We start from the raw sequence: 20,158 nt of genomic DNA on the forward strand, positions 1-20,158 counted from the left end.
TTTCTTTGCTTTTATCTATCCATTTTCTAAAGCTTTTAAATGTCTTTAAATTATGTGGTTGCAAATGTGCTTTAATGGCGTCTCTGTACACTCTTTCAGTAATTTTAATGAGATGCTTTTGTTCCCTTTATGATTTTTGCTTCATCTTATTTTGTACTATAAATGCTGTGCAATTTAAGACAGTTCCAAGGGGTAGCAGTTGTCCACATGCTGTTTTCTTTTTGGGGGGGGGCACAATCCTTACAAATCAAAACCTAATAAATGTAAAATTAAAATTAAAAAAAAGATGTCTCCTTTTGTTGTTCTGTTTTCCTTAATATTTGATTATTATTTGCTCAATTATTGAATGAAGTCTGCGCGGGACATGAACAGAATAAGAATTTTACTGTGTGGTACAATAAAATCTCTTTGAATCTTTGAAAAGTTCGGTGTTAATTAAATCACTTGACCTCATTTTCTATGGGAATAAAGTATTAGAAATTAGAAGTCAACCATCGTGGAACAAAGTGTGGTAAGTAGAGTAAGGCTTCAACAGGTATCTTACACAGGACATTGTTTGGAGGGTAGGATAAGCGAGCCTGGCTATGTAACATTAAGCTTCCAGTGTAACACAAAACTGTACAGTACTTGTAGCATGCATCAAATTACTGTATTGACAGTAAATATTTTGTCAATTGGTAACGGTTGCAATCTGAAGGGCGTTAAATCCGTTTTACCGGTATATACTGTAAATATGGAGTGGTTTGTTTTCAATAAGGATGTATCATATGGTATATTTATTTATATGGTATATTTTGGTTTGTTTGTTTTTTTAATCATGACCAGAAACTAGAATAAAATTAGTGTGCAGATGAGCCAAAATGATGACACAATACTGTACTTTGCAGCAAAATACATGAGTGAATCAAAGAAAATGGCATTGAGCAAAGAGGATATAGTGGAGGGTAACATCTTATGTGATGCTGCGACAGCCGTGCTGTTGCATAACTGTGACCTCCAGCACTGCTGCCGCTGACTCGGGTACAGTTCTCCCCCTACTCCCATCTCACACACATATCCTCTGTAATTATTGTGCTTACATGGCTTCAGACATGCGTGAAGCCAGCTTTGTCGCCAAACAAGCTGTTGGCACTTGCTCAAGATGTCCCTCCGATCAGCTAACGCTGTCAGCGGAAAACACAGCAAGTACAGTGAAGCCTGAGAGCAATTTGACTGATTTCGTTAGATGCAGTACAGAATGTACTGAGGATAAAACTAGACGTTGTAATTTAGGGTTAGGATTTTATTTACAGTATATTGAAACCTTATAATTTTTTTATTCATATGGTATGTACAGGAGGGATGAAATCTCAACATCGGGATGCATCAAATAAATGGTCACAAACATTAAATATTGATATTGAATCTATAATTCACACCCGTGTGCTATATTAAAGTCAATGATTATTGAAATTTTGTAATGCTAAATGTTTTGATAAATAAATAGATTCGGCGCTCTGAGAAAATGAAAGAAAATACAGTAGTATTGTTCATCTAAATAAATGTGTTTTTAGGGAACGAGAGATACTTCCTGTTCTTATCTGTTGGATGAGAAGGCTGGAAGAATGAAGGTCCTCAAAGCTGGTAAGAAATCCCAATGTTTTCCAGCGTAGATCTGTGGTAGGTCCAATGTCCATGACTGCACATTCAATGACAATAATTGTCCGTCAAATGGTTTCAGTCAACTTCATAAATCGTCTGGTAAACCAAAGAAAAAACAATTAGAATAAGAAGGACAATTTATTATTCTCTGTCATTTTACATGCACATTCATTCATAATGTGCAATCACATCACATAAAACCACAAAGTAAAATCCAAAGTCATATTCTGAAATACAAATCTAGATAAAGGTCTCATTGTGACATTTTTCAATATGCACTGCAAATGGCATTTCAAGGTAAGTTATCACGACGTTGACAAAATGGATTCTACAAGCACATACTGTTATCAGTGCGTGTAATGTGCCAGGATTCCAGCATGGAATAATGAGAGCCTCTCAAAGAATGAATTTCACTCTTTGCACAAACCAGTCAGAGTAGGATTTCTCAATATCGTGAATTGTGCCTCACAAAGGTTATGTCTAAATTCTGCAATATATTAAATATTTTCCAAAGGGCTTTGCTTCCATTTCATTGTTGGCGTTTTTGACAACCGGGTATAGATGAATCTTTGCATTACAATAGTAAAAAAGAATGTCTAGCAATAAAATGTACAAATAACACTTATCTCAGTTATTGGTACAACTGCATGTCACGCAGTGACATTTTCGCCGTCGCGACACTAAACAAAGTCAAAACGACACTGATAAATTTGTGAATGCGATTTAGGTGAGGTTAGCTAGTGGCAACGTAAGAGAGCCGCCGATTGCTTCGCTTTTCGCTACAAAAACTAGCTTAAGCTAGTTTTGCAACATTATCTTCATTTAGCACCATAACATTAGCACGGAAAACAATGAACCCCCCCAGAAAATGGAACTCAATGTGTCGACTGAAGAACTCTAGCTACACAGTTTAATGCGAAACTTGTTTTAAAACTAGAAAACAAGGTTTGCTTGGCTTTCTCTAAGCATTTTTTTACTAATGTAGTGTCAAGTTGTCTTATTCGTGTACTGAATTATTGACTCGTGACTGAGAAGTTGCTTTTGCCCTCTACTGGCCAAAACTTGCTACTGCAAGCGACTGGCGAAAAGTGAATAATTTGCGTGGGTTAGAATGTCTGGTAATTATCAGACTAAATTCTTCAGATTAAGATGTTTATGGACTAGTCGAGCTTCAATCTTGTTCCACAGAGGTTCATAAAGCCTCAAGTGGAGTTGTCCACGGGGAATAATGCAACAGGTGAGAGTCATGACCTTCATCGCCAAACAGAGTGGAACGCTTGCTTACATTTTGAACTAACACATTTTCTTGTGGTTGAATGGACAATAATTCCCATTGGAATATTCACAAATCTCACATAAAGTGTTTTTCTGGAAGAGTGGAGGTCTGTCTAAATCCACAATCAAACTCATTTTACATTTTAGTAATAATAATCCTGTCATTCATTGTCAAAATGTGTCTGTCTCCATTGTCACAATACATTAGATTCAAAAATAAAAAAAAGGAACACCCTCTCGTTGTAGCGCTACAGGCTTGCTGTCTCACATCATGTGACAACTTTGAGCCCTCATGGTCATTTGGACAGACCCCTCCAAATATTTATTTAATTTATTGGCACAGGTATGTTTAAAATATAATACTTAACATAGGAATATAATTGAATTATATTTCCAAAACATTTTGCAATCACTTTTAAGTAACAGCTACCAGAAGAACAGAAGCGTGTAAGGTGCTGAAATGGATATTGAATCGCAGCTTTCCCCCTAGTTTCAATAGTACCGTTCCAAGACGTCGGCTGAAAAATGCTGAGAGGCTCAGAAATGTTTCTGACTTCCACTGAGATTAGCGTCATGTCTGCAGTCCTGCTCGGGTGTCACTTATGATTAGGTGTCCTCCCAGATGATCTGCAGGAAAATGTGCCAGGCCTTGTGGAAAAGATCCTCGACAGCTTGATGATCAGCCCAGATGGGAGCTGCAATGATTACGGTGCAAGAGGAAGAAAGAATGAAAAGAAAGTGATGACAAAACATAATTGTCAATCTTCTTACACCTTTTCATGACAAAAAGATCTGCAGTTCAGTTTTACGTGATAGAAGACATTTTGTAGTGCATGAAACACAATATACAAATTAATTACAGTGTACAGTATAAAATTCACAAAAAATATTGAGTAAAATTTCCCTGCCAGGGATGGAGCTACATGGTGGCCAAAACACATACTAACTGTGTATTCAAATGGTCAGAATTTGTTCAGGGTGTGAGAAAATGTGAAAATTCTGCATGTACTTATGGAACCAGTTTCAACGACATCTGTGTAGAGTCGAAGGTCTCCGACTGGGTGGGGGAAATAAATACCTTGCCTGCAGGATAAAGTTTTCAAATTATAAACAACACCCTGCTTGAGTTATAAATAAAAAGCAACGTTGGAAAGGCACTCTTCATAAAAATGCTGTTTCATCTCACTTTGCAAAGGAAGACTTCACTCAGGTTGTGTTCTTTGTCTCCGGTCTTTCTTATTGATATCTCTGACCCAACTCCATTGAATTTTTTCTGACTATGCTCTTGTTCGTTGAAAAGTTGGCAGCCGTTTGTTATGACACCATTCAAACATCACCCAAGCAGTGTGTTAGCATACATGTTTTTTTTTATCATGGGTCAGAGTGCTAATTCTAATTGTGAAAACACAAGATTGCAACTAAACCGGCCTCATGTTTGAAATGCGATTTCATTGACTGCCGTCTCAAAAGAAAAATTGAAAACATTCAGCCAACATTAAAATGTTTGTGGACTTATGTTTGATGTAAAAAAGAAAGAAAAAGTGGCGAGGCCCCCGGTGAATTCAAGGAACTTTTTACATTTTATCCTGCCTTTGAAAGTCTCATGGGGATGAGAGCATTTCTATGGCTCCATGTTTTTGATGGCCTCTTGTGACCACGCGAAGACCGGTTCTGGCTATTAGCCCCGCTGGAGTCTGAGTTGCATAACCAATGACAGCCCTCGGTGGCTCGCACGCGGTCACGACAGCCGCCCTGGCGTGTTGCTGATACAGTAGATAATGATCGCAGAGCAGGAGCGGACAGAAAGGACAGCGGGCCACGGGTCAGGCCGCACCGCAGGAATTCGTCATCTCCTAAAACGCAAAAAAGGATTACGAAGCATTTTGTTAACTTCCCGCCTGAAGTAAAGTTGACGTGTGAGATCATAAGTCACATTGGGATGTAGATGGCAAATAAATGATACAGATGATTCCATTTAATTTTTTTAGTCTTTATACGCTCCACACACACGACATCATAACAAAGCAACTGATTATATATGTTCCTAACTGCATGTATTATTCAGTATTGTTGGTGGTGGCGCTTTAATTTTTCAAAGTGTGAGGTGGGCCTCCCCCGGGGACCACCTGAGGACTTCAGGAGAGCTGCATCAGCTGAAGAAATAAAGAAATAAATTTAAAAAAAAAAGAGAGAGAAACTGTAGGAAATATGTAGCTCCAACAGAAAGACAGGAGACCAGTTATGGAATTGTGTTGATAAAGTCAGGTTGTTAACAATAAGGACTTTATTATTTAATTTACAAGACAGCCATTTTAAAAAAGTAGCACTGTACATGGTGCAAAGTAATTACTTATTTTCATACTAGTTGGAGTGTTAAATCAAGATATTAACTCATTCAGTCCCAAACAAATATTTTACTTTTTTTTTAAGAGTCCGGACATTCAATCCCGGGTACTTACATAATATTGTGCTTGTGAATTATGAATTTAGCAGTAAATTCCACCTATTTTTATTCATTTTGTCACTTGAAATCGATTAAAAAGGGCATCAGCTCTGCTGACCTATCACGGCTCAGCTTGCTCAGCAGCTTTGGTCACATGACCAAACTAAAAAAAAAAAAAAAAAGTGAGCCTGTGAATGTTTGCTATGCCCTGAGCAGCCATGATTATTGACATTTGCAGTCGACAAAATGTCAACCACTGAGATGGATAAAAATGATGGTTGGATTTTTCTTCTTAATTCATATTCCACAAATGCAACACCACAAAAAATACTGTTTTCAGACTACAGTAGTGGGGATGCATAGAACATATTATTGTAAATAAAATGTTTACTTAATTTCCCCTTTAAAAGCTACACTCAAGACTTCAGTGAGCAGTCACTTGTATAAACAGGATTAGAAAAAAAAAAACATTCTGCAAGTCTTAATTTAGTGCTGCTGGCGCACTTGTTACACTAAACAAATATCCACTTAAAGGTCAATTTTGTCATTGTTGGATCATTAAAAGACGATTTTAGCTCATTAGGCTCAGACTCCTAAAATATCATTTGTTTATAGTTAAATGACATAACTAGAAAAAATTAGTTGATAGCTGATGAACATTTCGCTGACTATTGTAATTTGTTGCCTCAGAAGTGGTCACATTTCACACTTTAGTGATCTCAGTTGACCTCTTGTTAATGTGTTGCATGAGAAAGTCATTAAGGGGTCTGAAAAAATGTTTTGTTCTGGAGTTCTGCTGATTAACAGCAGCCTTGATTAGGTTAATTCATGTGTATCAAAACAGTGGGTGTGAATGTTGTAGGTTCTTTGTCTTGTCTCTTTTATGTCGAAGGCCCCAAGTCAGCTAAAATGACGTAATCAAGACAAGTCTTATAGAAAATGGATGGCTGGAAAAACTGAGAAAAATTCTTATTTGTGACAGTCTTTTTTTAACTACATTAACATTTGATGCTTGAAAATGAGAGCTGTAGATGTTATATCACATTCGTGAGCAGGTAATGCTGAACTTGCGATTTAAATAACAGAAGGTCACCAGTGACATGTGTAAAGTATGCACAAATGAGCATTGCATGCTTAACGGTGCTCGGAACCGCTTGGGCCACAGTGCAGGAAGGTGAGCAGCAGTCACACGAAACTGTCATGTGACATTTAAGAGATGCGTTCTTTACCTACATCAGCAGTTGATGCTGGAGTGAAACTAAAGAGTTTTTTTTTCTATGAGCAGAGAAATAATGTGAGAAGAAGTTTTGCCATTATTATTCTTTTTTGAAAATTTGGAGACATCATCGGAATGGAAACCAGAGCTAAATATATTATATTCTCTTGTTTATTTTGCTAAAATACTTTAATTCACCCGAGTTGTACAGGTCACATAAATGATTTTTTTTAATGATTTGTGATTGGCCTCCTTAATAAACAAATATGTGTGTTGACATGTGTTTATATCACTGTAGCTGGTCTTTGTCTCCCTCTGGTGTTTTTCAAAATGAAAAATTTTCCGCCATGAAACGTTCATGTTCATCTGTAAAAATGGTAATCACTCAAGCCACGTTTCATTCCCCTCTTAAAATTGAAAATATTGACGATGATCCCGAAAAATAAGGAAATTAAATTTCATTACTAAAATATAAAGAGGAATAAACGTGGTTTTAGCCCTGAACAAAACCTTTTTGTTTCCTACCCGTTATTTGGATCTCAATTCAGTCCTTTCACAAAGTATGCAAGGTTTTGAAAAAAAAAAGGAACAGTTAAAGGTTCGCTTATTTTACACGATACATGCTTCGCGTGTTATGTACTTCACAGCGTACTCAAAATTCCGATACACTTAAAGGGATCATGTAGTTGTTGTGTGTAGTCAGCTGACTGAGTTGTCATGTGGCGTTCACAGTCTGCTGGGACTCCACGGTGAGCGAAGACGAGTAGTCACTCGTCTCTCTTGTCCTTACTTGTTTGTCCCGCTCTGACTCCCAAACATGGCATGGACAAGATACCAACTGTTCCTCGCGGGACTTATGCTAATAACTGGCTCTATTAATACTCTATCGGCGAAGTAAGTGCCCTTTCGTTCTCCCTCTTACATTGTTTTATGATGCTAGGCTAACTGTTATAAAGGTGTAGGGACAGTATTCACTTTAACGCACAAAATTTGCGAATAAACGATTAAAGACATTTTCTTCGTGCAGTTGGGCGTCTTTTATTCGTTTATCTACGCGTATTTACTAATGAACTGAAAGAGCTAAGTAATTAACAAAGAACAAAAGTGATCGTGTGGCTACAAATGTGTTGTGGTCAACGTTGCTGGGGTATAGAAATGAGATAACTACTGCCACGACAGGAACTACTCAAATCAGCTGTACTGGATAATTAGTAAAACAGTCAAATGAACAGCACAGGGGCCTAATAACATGCCTTGATGCTTGCCTTGGCCTTTTATGTGCGTAGGTCTCAGCAATGTGTAACTACAAGTTTGACAATCCTTATAATTGAGAAAATAAGCTCCATCTTTTTGTTTTGATTTGAAGCACGAGGCGCAGAGGATCATAATACTGTGCAAGTAAACCTTGTGACGACTAAATGGTCGTTCCATGTTGAACTTTGTCTTATTTCACCATCCTGGTGAAATTTCAGCTCCTTACTGTCTTCTTTCAGTGCATTTAATTTTGGTGAGAAAAGCTTTTGACATACAAAACTAAGGACTGGAAAAAATCCCACACAAGGGTTAAAACTATGCAGTCCTCTCATAGCATGCTTTTATCAGTTTTGTTTTGTTTTAAATTTCAAGAGCGAGATTAAGAGTAAAGGGAATCAATGCTCTTGGCTTAATTTCAGCTTTCTATCTGACTCACATGTCTCAAATGTCATTGCCGGTGGGTCAGCTGAGCAACATCCATGCTCTAGTGAGTTTAAAGTTCAAATCACTCAGCGCAGACTTAGATGGCCATATTGCTGCCAGACAGACGAAAAAAACGTCTACAATCAGCTTTAAGTTTCACGACAGTCACATGACGCGGACACAGCATGCAGCGTTCGTTGCACCTCGTTTGGCCTACTTGTACTGAAACATTTGACACAAGGTATTAGGTGACAAAGGTTTTTTGTTATATAGTATATGTCGTGATGCGTTTGGTGGAAGTGCTGCATCATCACTTTTGGTAACCACATTCCCTTGTCATGCATACTGAAACTAACGACACATCAGTTGCACTTCCTCTATAGTCTGAATATAAAACCGCATGGATTAATTTTAAAGGATTTTCAAAACCACTTTTTTTTCAGACCAATACAAGTGCGAATGTTCAGTCTGAGAATTCTCACTGATGCAGGATTCAGACTGGATAAAATCCTCTATATAAACCAGTGTTTCTCAAATGGGGGTACGTGAAGGGTTCCTGCAGATATTAGCACATCTAATTTATTGCTTTTCCGTGACAGGAACAGAAGAGCTTCCTTTTCAAATTAAGAGCAAATGAAATGGAACGTAAAGTTATTCATTTCTAAATTGCTGCTTTGCATAACGTTGTCTGCCAGTTGTCTGCCAAGTTTTATACTGATGTGCAATGTCTTTAATGACAATTTTCCTGGCGGACCAGCCAGAAATAAGATTTTGTTGGTGGACACCATGATGAGACTATAGATAATTATACAAATGTAAATCCAAACACAATTAGAATTTAAATTATTAATTAAAACTAATTCAACACTAATAAATCAGGATGTATCCCAGAAAATTATCTTTTTGATATCCTTATTTAAAACAATGAGAACGGCGGCTCCATTTTCGCAATCGAAATTCCGGATCGCCTACTTTTTAGATTTTACCGTTTAGTTAAATAGTGAACCAGCCAGGACACTTTTGCTTGCTTGAACATATTTTATCATACGATTACCATGGAACAAACGTCACATAGGTTCTCGACGTGTTGCGCAACGGACAGAATTCAGAATTCTGAGCGCCAATGCAGTGTCATAATTTTATTCCACCATTCTACATGCAAAGATTTTAACCATATTTCTCATTGGCATGTTTGCATTGTTGACTATGTAAAACATTGATTTAACTATATAACATTGATGACTGAACTATAATCACGTCTTTTGTGACAGATGGGCCGACATGTTCAGTGCACCAGGTTGCCATGGCACCCCTGAACATACATTCTCTCATCCGTTTGTCCAGGTATCTGCTTATTATGAGAAAATATGCTTATACTGCTGATTGTTTAAAAAAAAGACGGTTTCTTGTCCACCTGCGCGTTTTGCGCACAGGCAGTGGGGATGTTTCTGGGCGAGTTCAGTTGTCTGGTCGTCTTCCACATCTTACTGTGCCATGACCGACGCAGGCCCGAGCCCATCATGAACGCGGGCCGGAGCTTCAACCCGCTTCTCTTTTTCCCGCCAGCCATGTGCGACATGTTGGCCACCTCGACCATGTATGTTGGTAAGTCATGGCAACAAAGCATAGGTGTCAAACTCGAAGTTCAGGGGTCAAATCCGGCCCGGCGTATCATTTTATGTGGTCCGCAAAAACAAATCATGTACATTTCTATAATCCTTGCTAAACTCAGTTCCAAAATGTTATACTTGTCGTGTAATAAACAAGAAAGTTGAGAGTTTTTCAAATTATTTGTACTTTGTTTTGTTACAGTAACTTACAATAATTCAACAAACTCTTATGCTGTACTTCTGATTCCAAAACTATGAAGCCATCAATTTGTTGTGTACATTAATAATACTACCAGACGATTTAAAATTGGTTCCCTCATCACACGGCCCGTTGAGGGAAGTTGGAGCTACAACATGTCCTGCGACAAAAATGAGTTTGATAGCCCTGTTTTAAAGTAAAAAAATCCTCTTTCACTATAGATTTGTAGAAGAGAGTATACTCAGTATTTGTTGTTATTGTGAGTGGATATAACAACTCATTATCTTATATTCGCCTATGTTGACCAGTTAGCAATTGTGATTAGCATTACCACGCTAGCAAATACCATTTAAGGTCAACAAACTCTAACTTCATTTAGGTCACACATACTGTACATATCGGTATATGTACGTTACACGAGTAATCTTCTCAATGTCATTTAGTGATGATAATTCAACAATTTTCCATGATTAAATGAGTAACAAGTAAATGACTTATTAGGTTAGTAACTTCCTGTTCTTCTTCATCTTCCTCAAGAAGAGCAGACTGGCCACATTTCATGCTTGACTGACTAAAATTTGAGCAGGTAGACCCAGGCCACCAGAGAATATTTGTAACAACAGTGTATATTTATTTTAAATAATTTAATTTAAATATTTATTTTGGGAAGTTTGTGACAAGAATTCACACAGACTTCAGGATACGAAGGTGGCCCCCGAATAATATCTTGTCTGTATTTGTAGCCCTCAACATGACCAGCGCCTCAAGCTACCAGATGCTGCGAGGAGCAGTCATTATCTTCACGGGTCTACTTTCGGTGGCCTTTCTCGGGCGTCGGCTTCTAATCAGTCAGTGGATCGGAATCCTCATCACCATATTGGGCCTGGTCGTAGTGGGACTAGCCGACTTTGTCAGCGGACACCATGATGACGCTCATAAACTCAGTGATGTTATTACCGGTGAGTAGCTCACAGCCATTTTTTTGCATCTTAATGTTTGCGAACGAGAACCCCCTGAAGTTCCTTCAATTTCCTCCAGGGGTACTAGTCCCTCCAGTTGAGAACCAAGTTTTGAAATCTATTTAACAAAAAACAGCTTTGCTATTTTGCACTGAACTTACGGGACCCATAGTAATTGTACTACTTTGGGGTGACCAGCAGGGGGTAGGATTTCTGAGAAAATGTAGTGCAACTATTCGCAGCCTTAAATGTATTGACCAAATGACTAAACCACATGTTCTGTAGAGCTTTCAACAAAATTTAAAGTTAGTGTAAAAAAAAAAAAAAAAAAACACAGCTCCTCTGTTGTTCCCTTTAGGCGATCTTCTGATCATCTTGGCTCAGGTCATTGTCGCTGTGCAGATGGTTTTAGAAGAAAAGTTTGTCTACAAACATGATGTCCATCCTCTACGAGCCGTCGGAACTGAAGGTAAAGCAAATGTACACTTTTTTTCTGGGATTGCTGTTGCGTCTCCTTCACTGTACTTTGTTTTAGACAATCTAAATACAATGATTAAGATTATGATGTTCAATTACAAAGACGTATTTTCAAGTATCTTTCATGAGTCTTAGGCGTCCAATCCCAAGTACATTTTTTTTATATACACATATTTATTCAGATATTTATTCATTTATAAGGAAAACTATTTTGAGAACCTCTTTTACCCTAATATTTGAAAAATACCCGCCTAACATTTGACTGAACCCACCAAACGTAGGATTACGCCCACATGGAGGTCAATGTGCTCCTGTATAAATGACAAGTGCAAAGTAGTCACTATTCCACAAATAAGCAACCAATTGTCTCATGTTCCAATTCATTTGTGTTTAATCTGAAAAGAAATGAGTAGCGTTCTCCTCATGGCAATACAAAGCAGCAACCCTATTAAAATTTCACATACCTCCTGAAGTGCCTTCACATTCCCACATGAGTACTTGCACCCGTATTTAAGAATCGCTGGAATTGCTCATACTCTTTTTTTTCTTTTTTCCTTTTTTTTCTGCGCCCAGGTCTGTTTGGCTTCGTTGTTCTGTCACTGCTGCTCATTCCCATGTATTTCATCCACGCGGGTCAATTCAGCGACAATCCTCGACAAGTCCTGGAGGACGCACTGGACGCCTTCTGCCAAATCGGATTTCGCCCTCTCATCTTGTTGGCCCTGCTAGGCAACACGGTCAGCATCGCTTTCTTCAACTTTGCCGGCATCAGCGTCACCAAGGAAATCAGCGCGACAACACGCATGGTGCTGGACAGCCTGCGTACGCTGGTCATCTGGGTGGTGAGCCTGGCGCTGGGTTGGGAGCGGTTCCACGGATTGCAGGTACTGGGCTTTTTGGTTCTCCTGGTGGGAACGGCGCTCTACAATGGACTGCATCGTCCGGTGCTGGCGAGAATCCCGTGCTGCGCCGGACTGGGGGCTGTGGAGGAAGAGGGCAGCGCTGAAGAAAGGGAAAGACTTATAGGAGAAGGTAGGGTGCAGACACAGGAGGAAAGCTAAACAAAGCCGTGGTACACTTTGCACAAATGCAATATCCTCAAGTCAAAACACTGTAGCTTTTTTATGCATTTTGTGTTAAGGGATTGACTTTTAGCACAGTACTTTGGGTTATTTTGTGACATGTTTTGAAAAACATGAGCAAAATACAACACATTTTCTAGGCCATTCAGCAGATTTATGGATTGTATTGTGCATCACCGTCTGAATTTCTTAATCTTTGTAAATGATTTTTTTTATAATTGTTTTTTTAAGTTAATTTTATTTTATGAAATATTGTTTTTAATAATGCTGACTGAGCAGGGTGATGGCGAAATGCTGCTGCCTCCCTAAGCGCATACTCAAAAAAGATTGCAAGTTTAAGTCACTACAGCACGTCGGAAGTCATCACAACATTACATCACGTGTTCAATATTGAATTTCCGAGTATTGAAAGACCATCTGAACTCTGACCTCTTTAATGCTTGTTTTTTAGTTACATTGTATCACCTGATGACTGACCTTCCCCACCAAGTTGTATAAAATTCTGCGTCCTCGCCTTTTCACTTTTGTTATAAATGAGGGAACAAAAAGGGAACTGCCATTAAATTACACTATTACAATCATACCCGAGTGTAGAATGTGACGTGTTTCAGAATAGCGCCTCAGAAAAATGAGGGGCTAATTACTGCAGCCCTTACAGCAACAGCTGACACCTGCCTGGCCTGCACATCCTGACTCAGCCCAAAAATCCTCCCCGAGGACCATTGTAATGTTGTAATGGTGGTCAAAGGTTAAACCAAACAACCCTGCGGGATTTGTGCATATGAGCCTCAAACAGGATGAAGGATATTGTGTTCATTAGCACCACAGACACAATGATTTTTGAAATTGAGGTGTAGAACGTTGCTGTATGTGTGTGTGAGGTGTGCAGGCCATCGGGTTCAAAAGTTGGTGGTCAAAAGATGTCTTTCACAATCAAACGACTGGGAATGTTGCAGTACCGCATGTCCCCAGCAGAGAGCACACTGCATTGATAGTTGAGGTTAGTATTCGGGTTGAGGCAATATTTGATATTCAATAATAATAAAAATAAGACATGATTAAAACCAACAAGGTTTAGCAAAGAAAGTACTTGACACTTAGACCCGTATGTGGGCGGGATCAAAAGTTTGGCTCCACCCCTAAACACACGCCTACATTTGCCGAGTTTGGGGTTTTAAACAGCCAAGCATCAAACTTCCAAATTAGAAATATAGCCGTCAAAATACCCCACATTTATTAAGAAATGGAATCACCATCATACCAAAGGTAATACATAATGGTATATTGTATACATGAATGTACATTAACTCAGGAAATCCGAAATAGTTCAAAAAAGAAACCTTTTTAAAAAAGGACAGTGGCCTCATACAAAGAAGCGGAACAGTGAACAAATGTCGTTCAAACCATGTATGTCATTGTTAGAATGTTATTAATTCCCGATCAAAAGTTTGGTTATATTCAGTAACTAACTGATAGAAAAAAATGTGTCGAGCGTCCTTCCGTTGTGAAAGTGGAACAAAAAGCTGCCGCTAGATGGCAGTAAAGCGTCACCAACTTGAAGGCATTCCGCTTCGGGAGCCTTGTTTGGTTATGGGTGAAAACATTGTGCCGTTCATATTTATCCAGGTCATAAAACAGAATGACTCCACAGCTTGAGGGAAGTCTGAAAAGTACAATAATTCAAAGTTATTACACATGGAACCAGCGTTTAATGTCAATGTCAGCATGAGTTCTAAATTAGGTGCTGAGAATATAATCACAAGTAAATATTATACTGAGAACTGGTTGCAAAGCATGTGAAGCAAATTGATGAGGGGATTTAGTTTATGGCTTGTTGGATCGCAATACGTTGGATTAAAATACTTGAAAATAATAAATAAACCGAAGCGGCTCTGGGGACTTTATGCAAACAGATTTCCAGTAGCTGTTTTCTGGACAAATTGTCCCTGTGAGATTTGTGTTCCCCCGAGAAAGCCTGTGCACAAAATAAGTCTGTGAACAGTTGAGAGATAGCGTGATTGATGTGAACAGAAGAAATCTTACACAAGTGTATTTTCAGTTCATCCAGCGATTTCATTTTTCTTGAAAATGGTACGTTTAGCTAAGCATTTTCATTTTTAATAACTTTCAAAACATAAGGTTCACCTCACGCTTTAAATGCTTGTTTTTCACAACAGTTTACGTCTGCAAAAAGCTTTTGGTTCAAATCAAGAATTAGCTTATACTTTACAGACCATATTCATTGTCTTGCTGAAACTAGTCTATTTCTAGTCCATGCAAATAAAAAACTGCATGCCCCACCTCATATACTGATGAGCCAATAGCAAAACCAGAAGCCCCCATCGTAACAATAAAACCATATTATCATGTCTTGATATTTTCTCAGTCGGCTTTATGATTTGGACGATGGTTTATGACCTAGAATGATTTTAATTGACATCTGTGTTTTGACTGGTGCTGTCAATAAAACATGATAATAATATATATATATATATATATATATATATATATATATATATATATATATATATATATATAGAGCCACAGTCCATCATTTTAAATGTTGTATGATAGAGGTTGTTGTTTTCCCAACCTGAGAAGAAACAGTAGGCCTAATGGTTTGTTTTTCTAACTTTTTCCATTAGTCCACTCTGTTATTTAGCTTGTGGATTAGCATGATTTAGCCTTGTGTACATTCGCACACCGGAGCAATAGTGGGCCCCGATCCGCTAGCCTTTAGGGCGACTTTAAATCTGTTCTATCGTAAACAGACGGCTTCGCTTGAATGCACCTCGTCGCCATTACGTTGAAAAGGAGCCGTTATTACAGCAGCCCCTTAGCTTGTTTACGGCAAAGGGCAGGTCAGAGTGACTGTGATTAGTCTGCACCACTCCAATGTCCAGATAATGACCACTCAAGAGCTTCGCAGGAAAAAAAAAAAGTTTGGTTTAATCGCGGAAAGGAGGCGCGTGCAATCTCGCGTTTTGCACCACTTTATACTGGATGCAGCTTTCCTCCTCACACTCGATATTCTCCCATACTATAGGTGGCAGTAAATGGCATCTACAGCATACAAACAATGCTACAACTAAATTCTTCCAAGCTTTTTTTTAACAGACTCCTCATCTCTCCCAAGCGTGTACGCTCGCCAGGAGTTGTTTATGGTATTTAGGTCACGGTAGTTCTTTTCAGCCCAATCTTAAAGGTGTTTGGTTGCCGAAATTGCGTCATTTTGACGCGCGGAGCTGCACGGAGTTTGCAGACGCGTCAAGCATAAACCAAACTTGACTGTGAAGTCAAAGAAGTTTTACGTATGTTTGTCACACATCTACCTAGTTTTGAAAACAGAGGCCAGGGCGAGACTGAGAACAAAAAATGCTATTTTTTCCCCCCTCAATTTTAAAAGTTAAAGACAGCTTGCAAATTTGGTATTCTAGCCAGAAACTTGACGTGAAATCAGCATTTGGCGGGCCACATGAAATGATGAGGCGGGCCGGATCTGGCCCCCGGGCCTTGAGTTTGACACCTGCGCCTAAGGCGCTGAGACAAAATGGAGACAAAACCCATGAATAGGCATTGGTCTCGGGAGGATATAACTCATGTTACCTAACTTGTCAAATTAACAACTTTCAAAGTGTGACACGAATGTAATGACTCATCTGTTGACATATATTTGATTATGCCCCACAAAATTCATTAGTATTGGCCACACCAAATTATTAAAAATAAAAGGACTGCAGGCTGTTTAAAGTGAACTTATTGACAGTTGATCGGAAAGTACGAAAAAGAAAGACGAGAGTGTTTACCCATTAAAATGATGTAAATGTTCCCCATTTCAACTAAATTGACCTGTTATTCGACATCACGTTTGTGTCGGCCGTGTTTGTGAAGCGTCTTCAAACATAATCCGGATCTAATAAAAACCAACCGTCGTCGTCATTTGCATTATGCAGTTTCACAGTAAAATATTGACTCATTTCATGAATTAAAAATGAATTTTAAAAGATGCACAGCAATATTTGATTAGCAAAGAATGTTTTTTTGATGTTTGACACGCCAAATGACTACAGGGTAGTTTCTGTTATTCAAAGCCTGGTCTGACAACTTTTTGTGAGATTGCACCAAATATCGCCTAATGAACGACAGTTATATGAATGATAACATCAAAAAAAAAAAAAACATTTAATTTTCCCTCCTAACCATTTAAGATGTTATATCATAGAAATCTAGAGCAGTCAATTGCAAACTTTTTTAATGGTGTACCTCCTGTGACATGTTTTTTGTTTATCCAAGTACCCCTTAACCAATACAATGCTTTTTGAAATAACAGTAATGAAATAAAATAAGTCATGTGACATTATCTTTTTCATTTCTCGATCGTCTGCCAGAAAATTGCATCACACAAGTGTGCCTATGTGTAAAAACAAAGTAGAGGATATACAATAGTCAGTATAGCCCAATTTTGCCTCATGTTCAAACTAATTTGCTGTTATTTTGAAAAGAAAACGTGTGTTTTCTGTCATGACATTAGAACGCATTGATTTGTCAGAAACCCAAAATCTGACATAGCTTCACGTACCCCAGGGGTACTACTTCTGACATAAAGGATCTTAATCGCAAGTGAGTCATTTTTTTACACTAACTGTGTAAAATAAAACCGAAGTGAGCACAAGTTAAAATATGACTTTTAACTCCTCATTGAACAACTGATTTTCAGCTTGACAATTATAATGTCGCGTTTTATTGCTATCCGGTTGCTGTCGACTCATTTTGACTTTTACGGTACGGACCGACTGCTTTCATGGGAACGTCATCCCTTGCGGAATAATTGAGGCTAAAATGAAATCATGGAGCGGAGATCTTTGCAGTTTCCTGTAAGTTTTATTGCCAAGTGCAACGCAGTCAGTCACCATCCACATAATGACGCACGTTAAGTCCGCCGCTGACATTTGACCTTGTAAAAAGGCCATACGAAGCTCATTTGAGTTCATGTCGACCTGAGAGAGTTTGAAGTGCGGCGTGCATTCGGGGTCACTGTCAAAAAAAATTGAGAGCGACCGCCTTGTTTTTGAATGGACTTTAGTACCCTTCGACTCTTTCTTCTCTGCCTGTGTGGAGATGATGGCAGCGTGCCATACAGAAGGCCCCGCACAATGGCCCAGGTCCCATTAAATCTGCGAAAGTTCCTTCCTAAGGCAAACATTGCCAGAAATAGTAATCTTGGCTCGAGCGACAGCCGTACAGAGGGGAGCAATAATTCTCGGTGTAATAATGGAACTCATTTGATTCGGGTCCTGCCTCTGATCCCGCAAAAGCTGCGGTGCGGAGCGTCTCATTCAGTTTTTCCTCCAGCCGATAGAAGACTTCCTGAAAAACATACAGCGAGCAATCAAGCCACAACAATGGGCTTCTGCATGTGAACGTCGAGTATAGTGAGGACAGCGGCCTCGTTTTGTTGAGGCGTTGATCTTTTGACGTTTAGTTTTTCGCTGTCGTGTTTCTTTACGGCTCACAGATCCAGACTCGCCCGTCATGGCTGATTCCAAAGCTAGGTGAGTGTGTGACAAACACAATTAAAACCCTTGTGGCGGTACGTTACAATTTATGGAAATTCCTTCATGATATCATAAAGGAATCAATGGAGAAAAAAAAACACTAGCTGAAATTTCCAGCAGATGATTAAAACATGAAAAATGTAAAAATGCAACAGTTGTGATATTGCCACAAGATTGCAGCTGGACGTGCAAAATTTTGTGTACTGAAATAATCATTGTCCAAATTTTGGACCATATAAAACCATTATAATTGCAATTTTTTGAGAAGCATTTGAATAGGAGTCTTGACTGATTTTCCTGCGATTTTTGCAACATTTCGTTGAGCGACGGTCAAACTATATCAGCAAGCAGAAAATTCTTTGTTGACTTGTGTTTCACTTCAAGACAGTAGGTGGCGGTAGAGACCAGTTAATTGCTATGTCTTAAAATGTCATGGTCACAGAAAACAAAGACAGACACCGTTGAACAAATCGAGTGGTTGAAGGAAAAATATTCATAAATAACTAATTACTACACCTTTCAAAGCATTTACAAAAAAATGCAATGTGTATACTTTGCAAAGTGTGTGCACAACGGTTAAAAATTATTTGAATTCACCGTAATAGTGGCCCTCTGACAGAAACTATGACTACAATGTGGCCCACGATAATTATCGTTTGGCACCCATTATCTAAAACTTTTAATTTCCAATTTATATCGACGTCCGCACGGTACAGATATCTCAGCTTATCTCAGATCTTTGCAGAAGATAAAGAACATATGATCTAGAGCTGCAGGCAAAAAGTCGAGCAAGTCAGGTGGGTCGACTTTCAAAATAGGTCAACTAAAATTTTGTTCATTAGTTTTAGTTGATGATTTTTTTTTTTATGTCAATTCAGTTAGGTTTCTTGGCAAGCTAAAGACACTTGTATTGATTTCCAGACGTTAGAAGTATATACTGGTATGTCACCTGTTGTGTAACACTGATTGTTGAAGACAGGCTCAAGTGCACTTATTGAAGCAGGCAGCAGCGTTTGACTGTGGCCGTAACTTGAGATCATCTAACAGCTCCACAGAGGGAAGCCCCAGGAAAGAGGGAAATAAAGGTGAACTGTCCAGCTGGATTCCAGCATGAAAAGCAATTATTCTTCCTATGGAAAAAAAAAAAAAACCTCATTGTCACTCTACCTTTATCGATGGCTTTTTGTAATCATTCATACATATACAATAAAATGTAATGTTTATGTAAAAAGGTACTCACAACGACATCTAGAGAGGAGTAAAAAAAATAAATAAAAAAGTGCACGTGAAAGCAAGCTGCCAGCATCCTTGATGGTAAAAACGGACTTTATAAAAGCTCCATAACCAAGTTTCCAGATGTTGACAAGGAAATAATCCGGATCCAAAATGGCAAAGTTCAGGTATTTTATTATTCTGTAAATGTGTGATTGTACAGACCACTCAGGAAAGTTATAACCAAATATGGGTGACTAACAATAATGAAATCCGGGATTCTGCACAATTTTGGAATTCTACTACCTTTGAAGTGGACTGCCCCAAAAAAATAACTCATTTGGATGTCAACCCAATCAGGTGAGTTAATCTTGTGATATTTAAACAGTGAGCAAAATATTAACTCAACAATTGGTTTACTTATTCCTTGGCTTGATTGTATGTGACATCACCACTACACACACACACACACACATAAATATGCTGTACATATACTGTACATATATATATATATATATATATATATATATATATATATATATATATATATATATATATATATATATATATATATATATATATATATATATAGAGAGAGAGAGAGAGAGAGAGAGAGAGAGAGAGAGAGAGAGAGAGAGTAGAATACATAACGTTACACGCAGGATAATTAAAGACGCACACGATACGGTATATATGTATGTATTTATGATGTGTATATACGATCCAGCATATTTTGGGAAAATTTCCATTGTGATACAAACGAAAGAATAAACAGTTGCGACGAAGTGGGTTTGCCGAAGGGCCAGTTAAGG

The 20,158-nt window shown here is 38.4% G+C and overlaps 2 protein-coding genes across 2 annotated transcripts in view; one reads left to right on the forward strand and one right to left on the reverse strand.

Annotated features, from left to right (window-relative positions):
- Positions 1–7,302: 7,302 nt before the first annotated feature.
- Positions 7,303–13,162, forward strand: slc35f6 (solute carrier family 35 member F6). The gene is made up of 6 exons (XM_088404069.1): positions 7,303–7,469; positions 9,524–9,596; positions 9,686–9,857; positions 10,805–11,020; positions 11,379–11,489; positions 12,071–13,162. The coding sequence occupies exons 1-6, from the start codon at positions 7,393–7,395 to the stop codon at positions 12,556–12,558; spliced, it is 1,137 nt and encodes a 378-aa protein (XP_088260195.1). The 5' UTR covers positions 7,303–7,392; the 3' UTR covers positions 12,559–13,162.
- The window catches only part of LOC148407203 (uncharacterized), a 64,586-nt gene continuing 56,263 nt past the window's right edge, over positions 11,836–20,158 (reverse strand). Inside the window, exon 3 of the transcript XR_015863885.1 lies at positions 11,836–12,478. The gene's annotated coding sequence lies outside the window, so the exon portion shown is untranslated. The remainder of the gene's footprint in view (positions 12,479–20,158) is intronic.

This window comes from Hippichthys cyanospilos, chromosome 20, assembly GCF_059441005.1.
Source record: "Hippichthys cyanospilos isolate Australia breed blue-spotted pipefish chromosome 20, RoL_Hcya_1.0, whole genome shotgun sequence".
Lineage (NCBI taxonomy): Eukaryota > Metazoa > Chordata > Actinopteri > Syngnathiformes > Syngnathidae > Hippichthys > Hippichthys cyanospilos.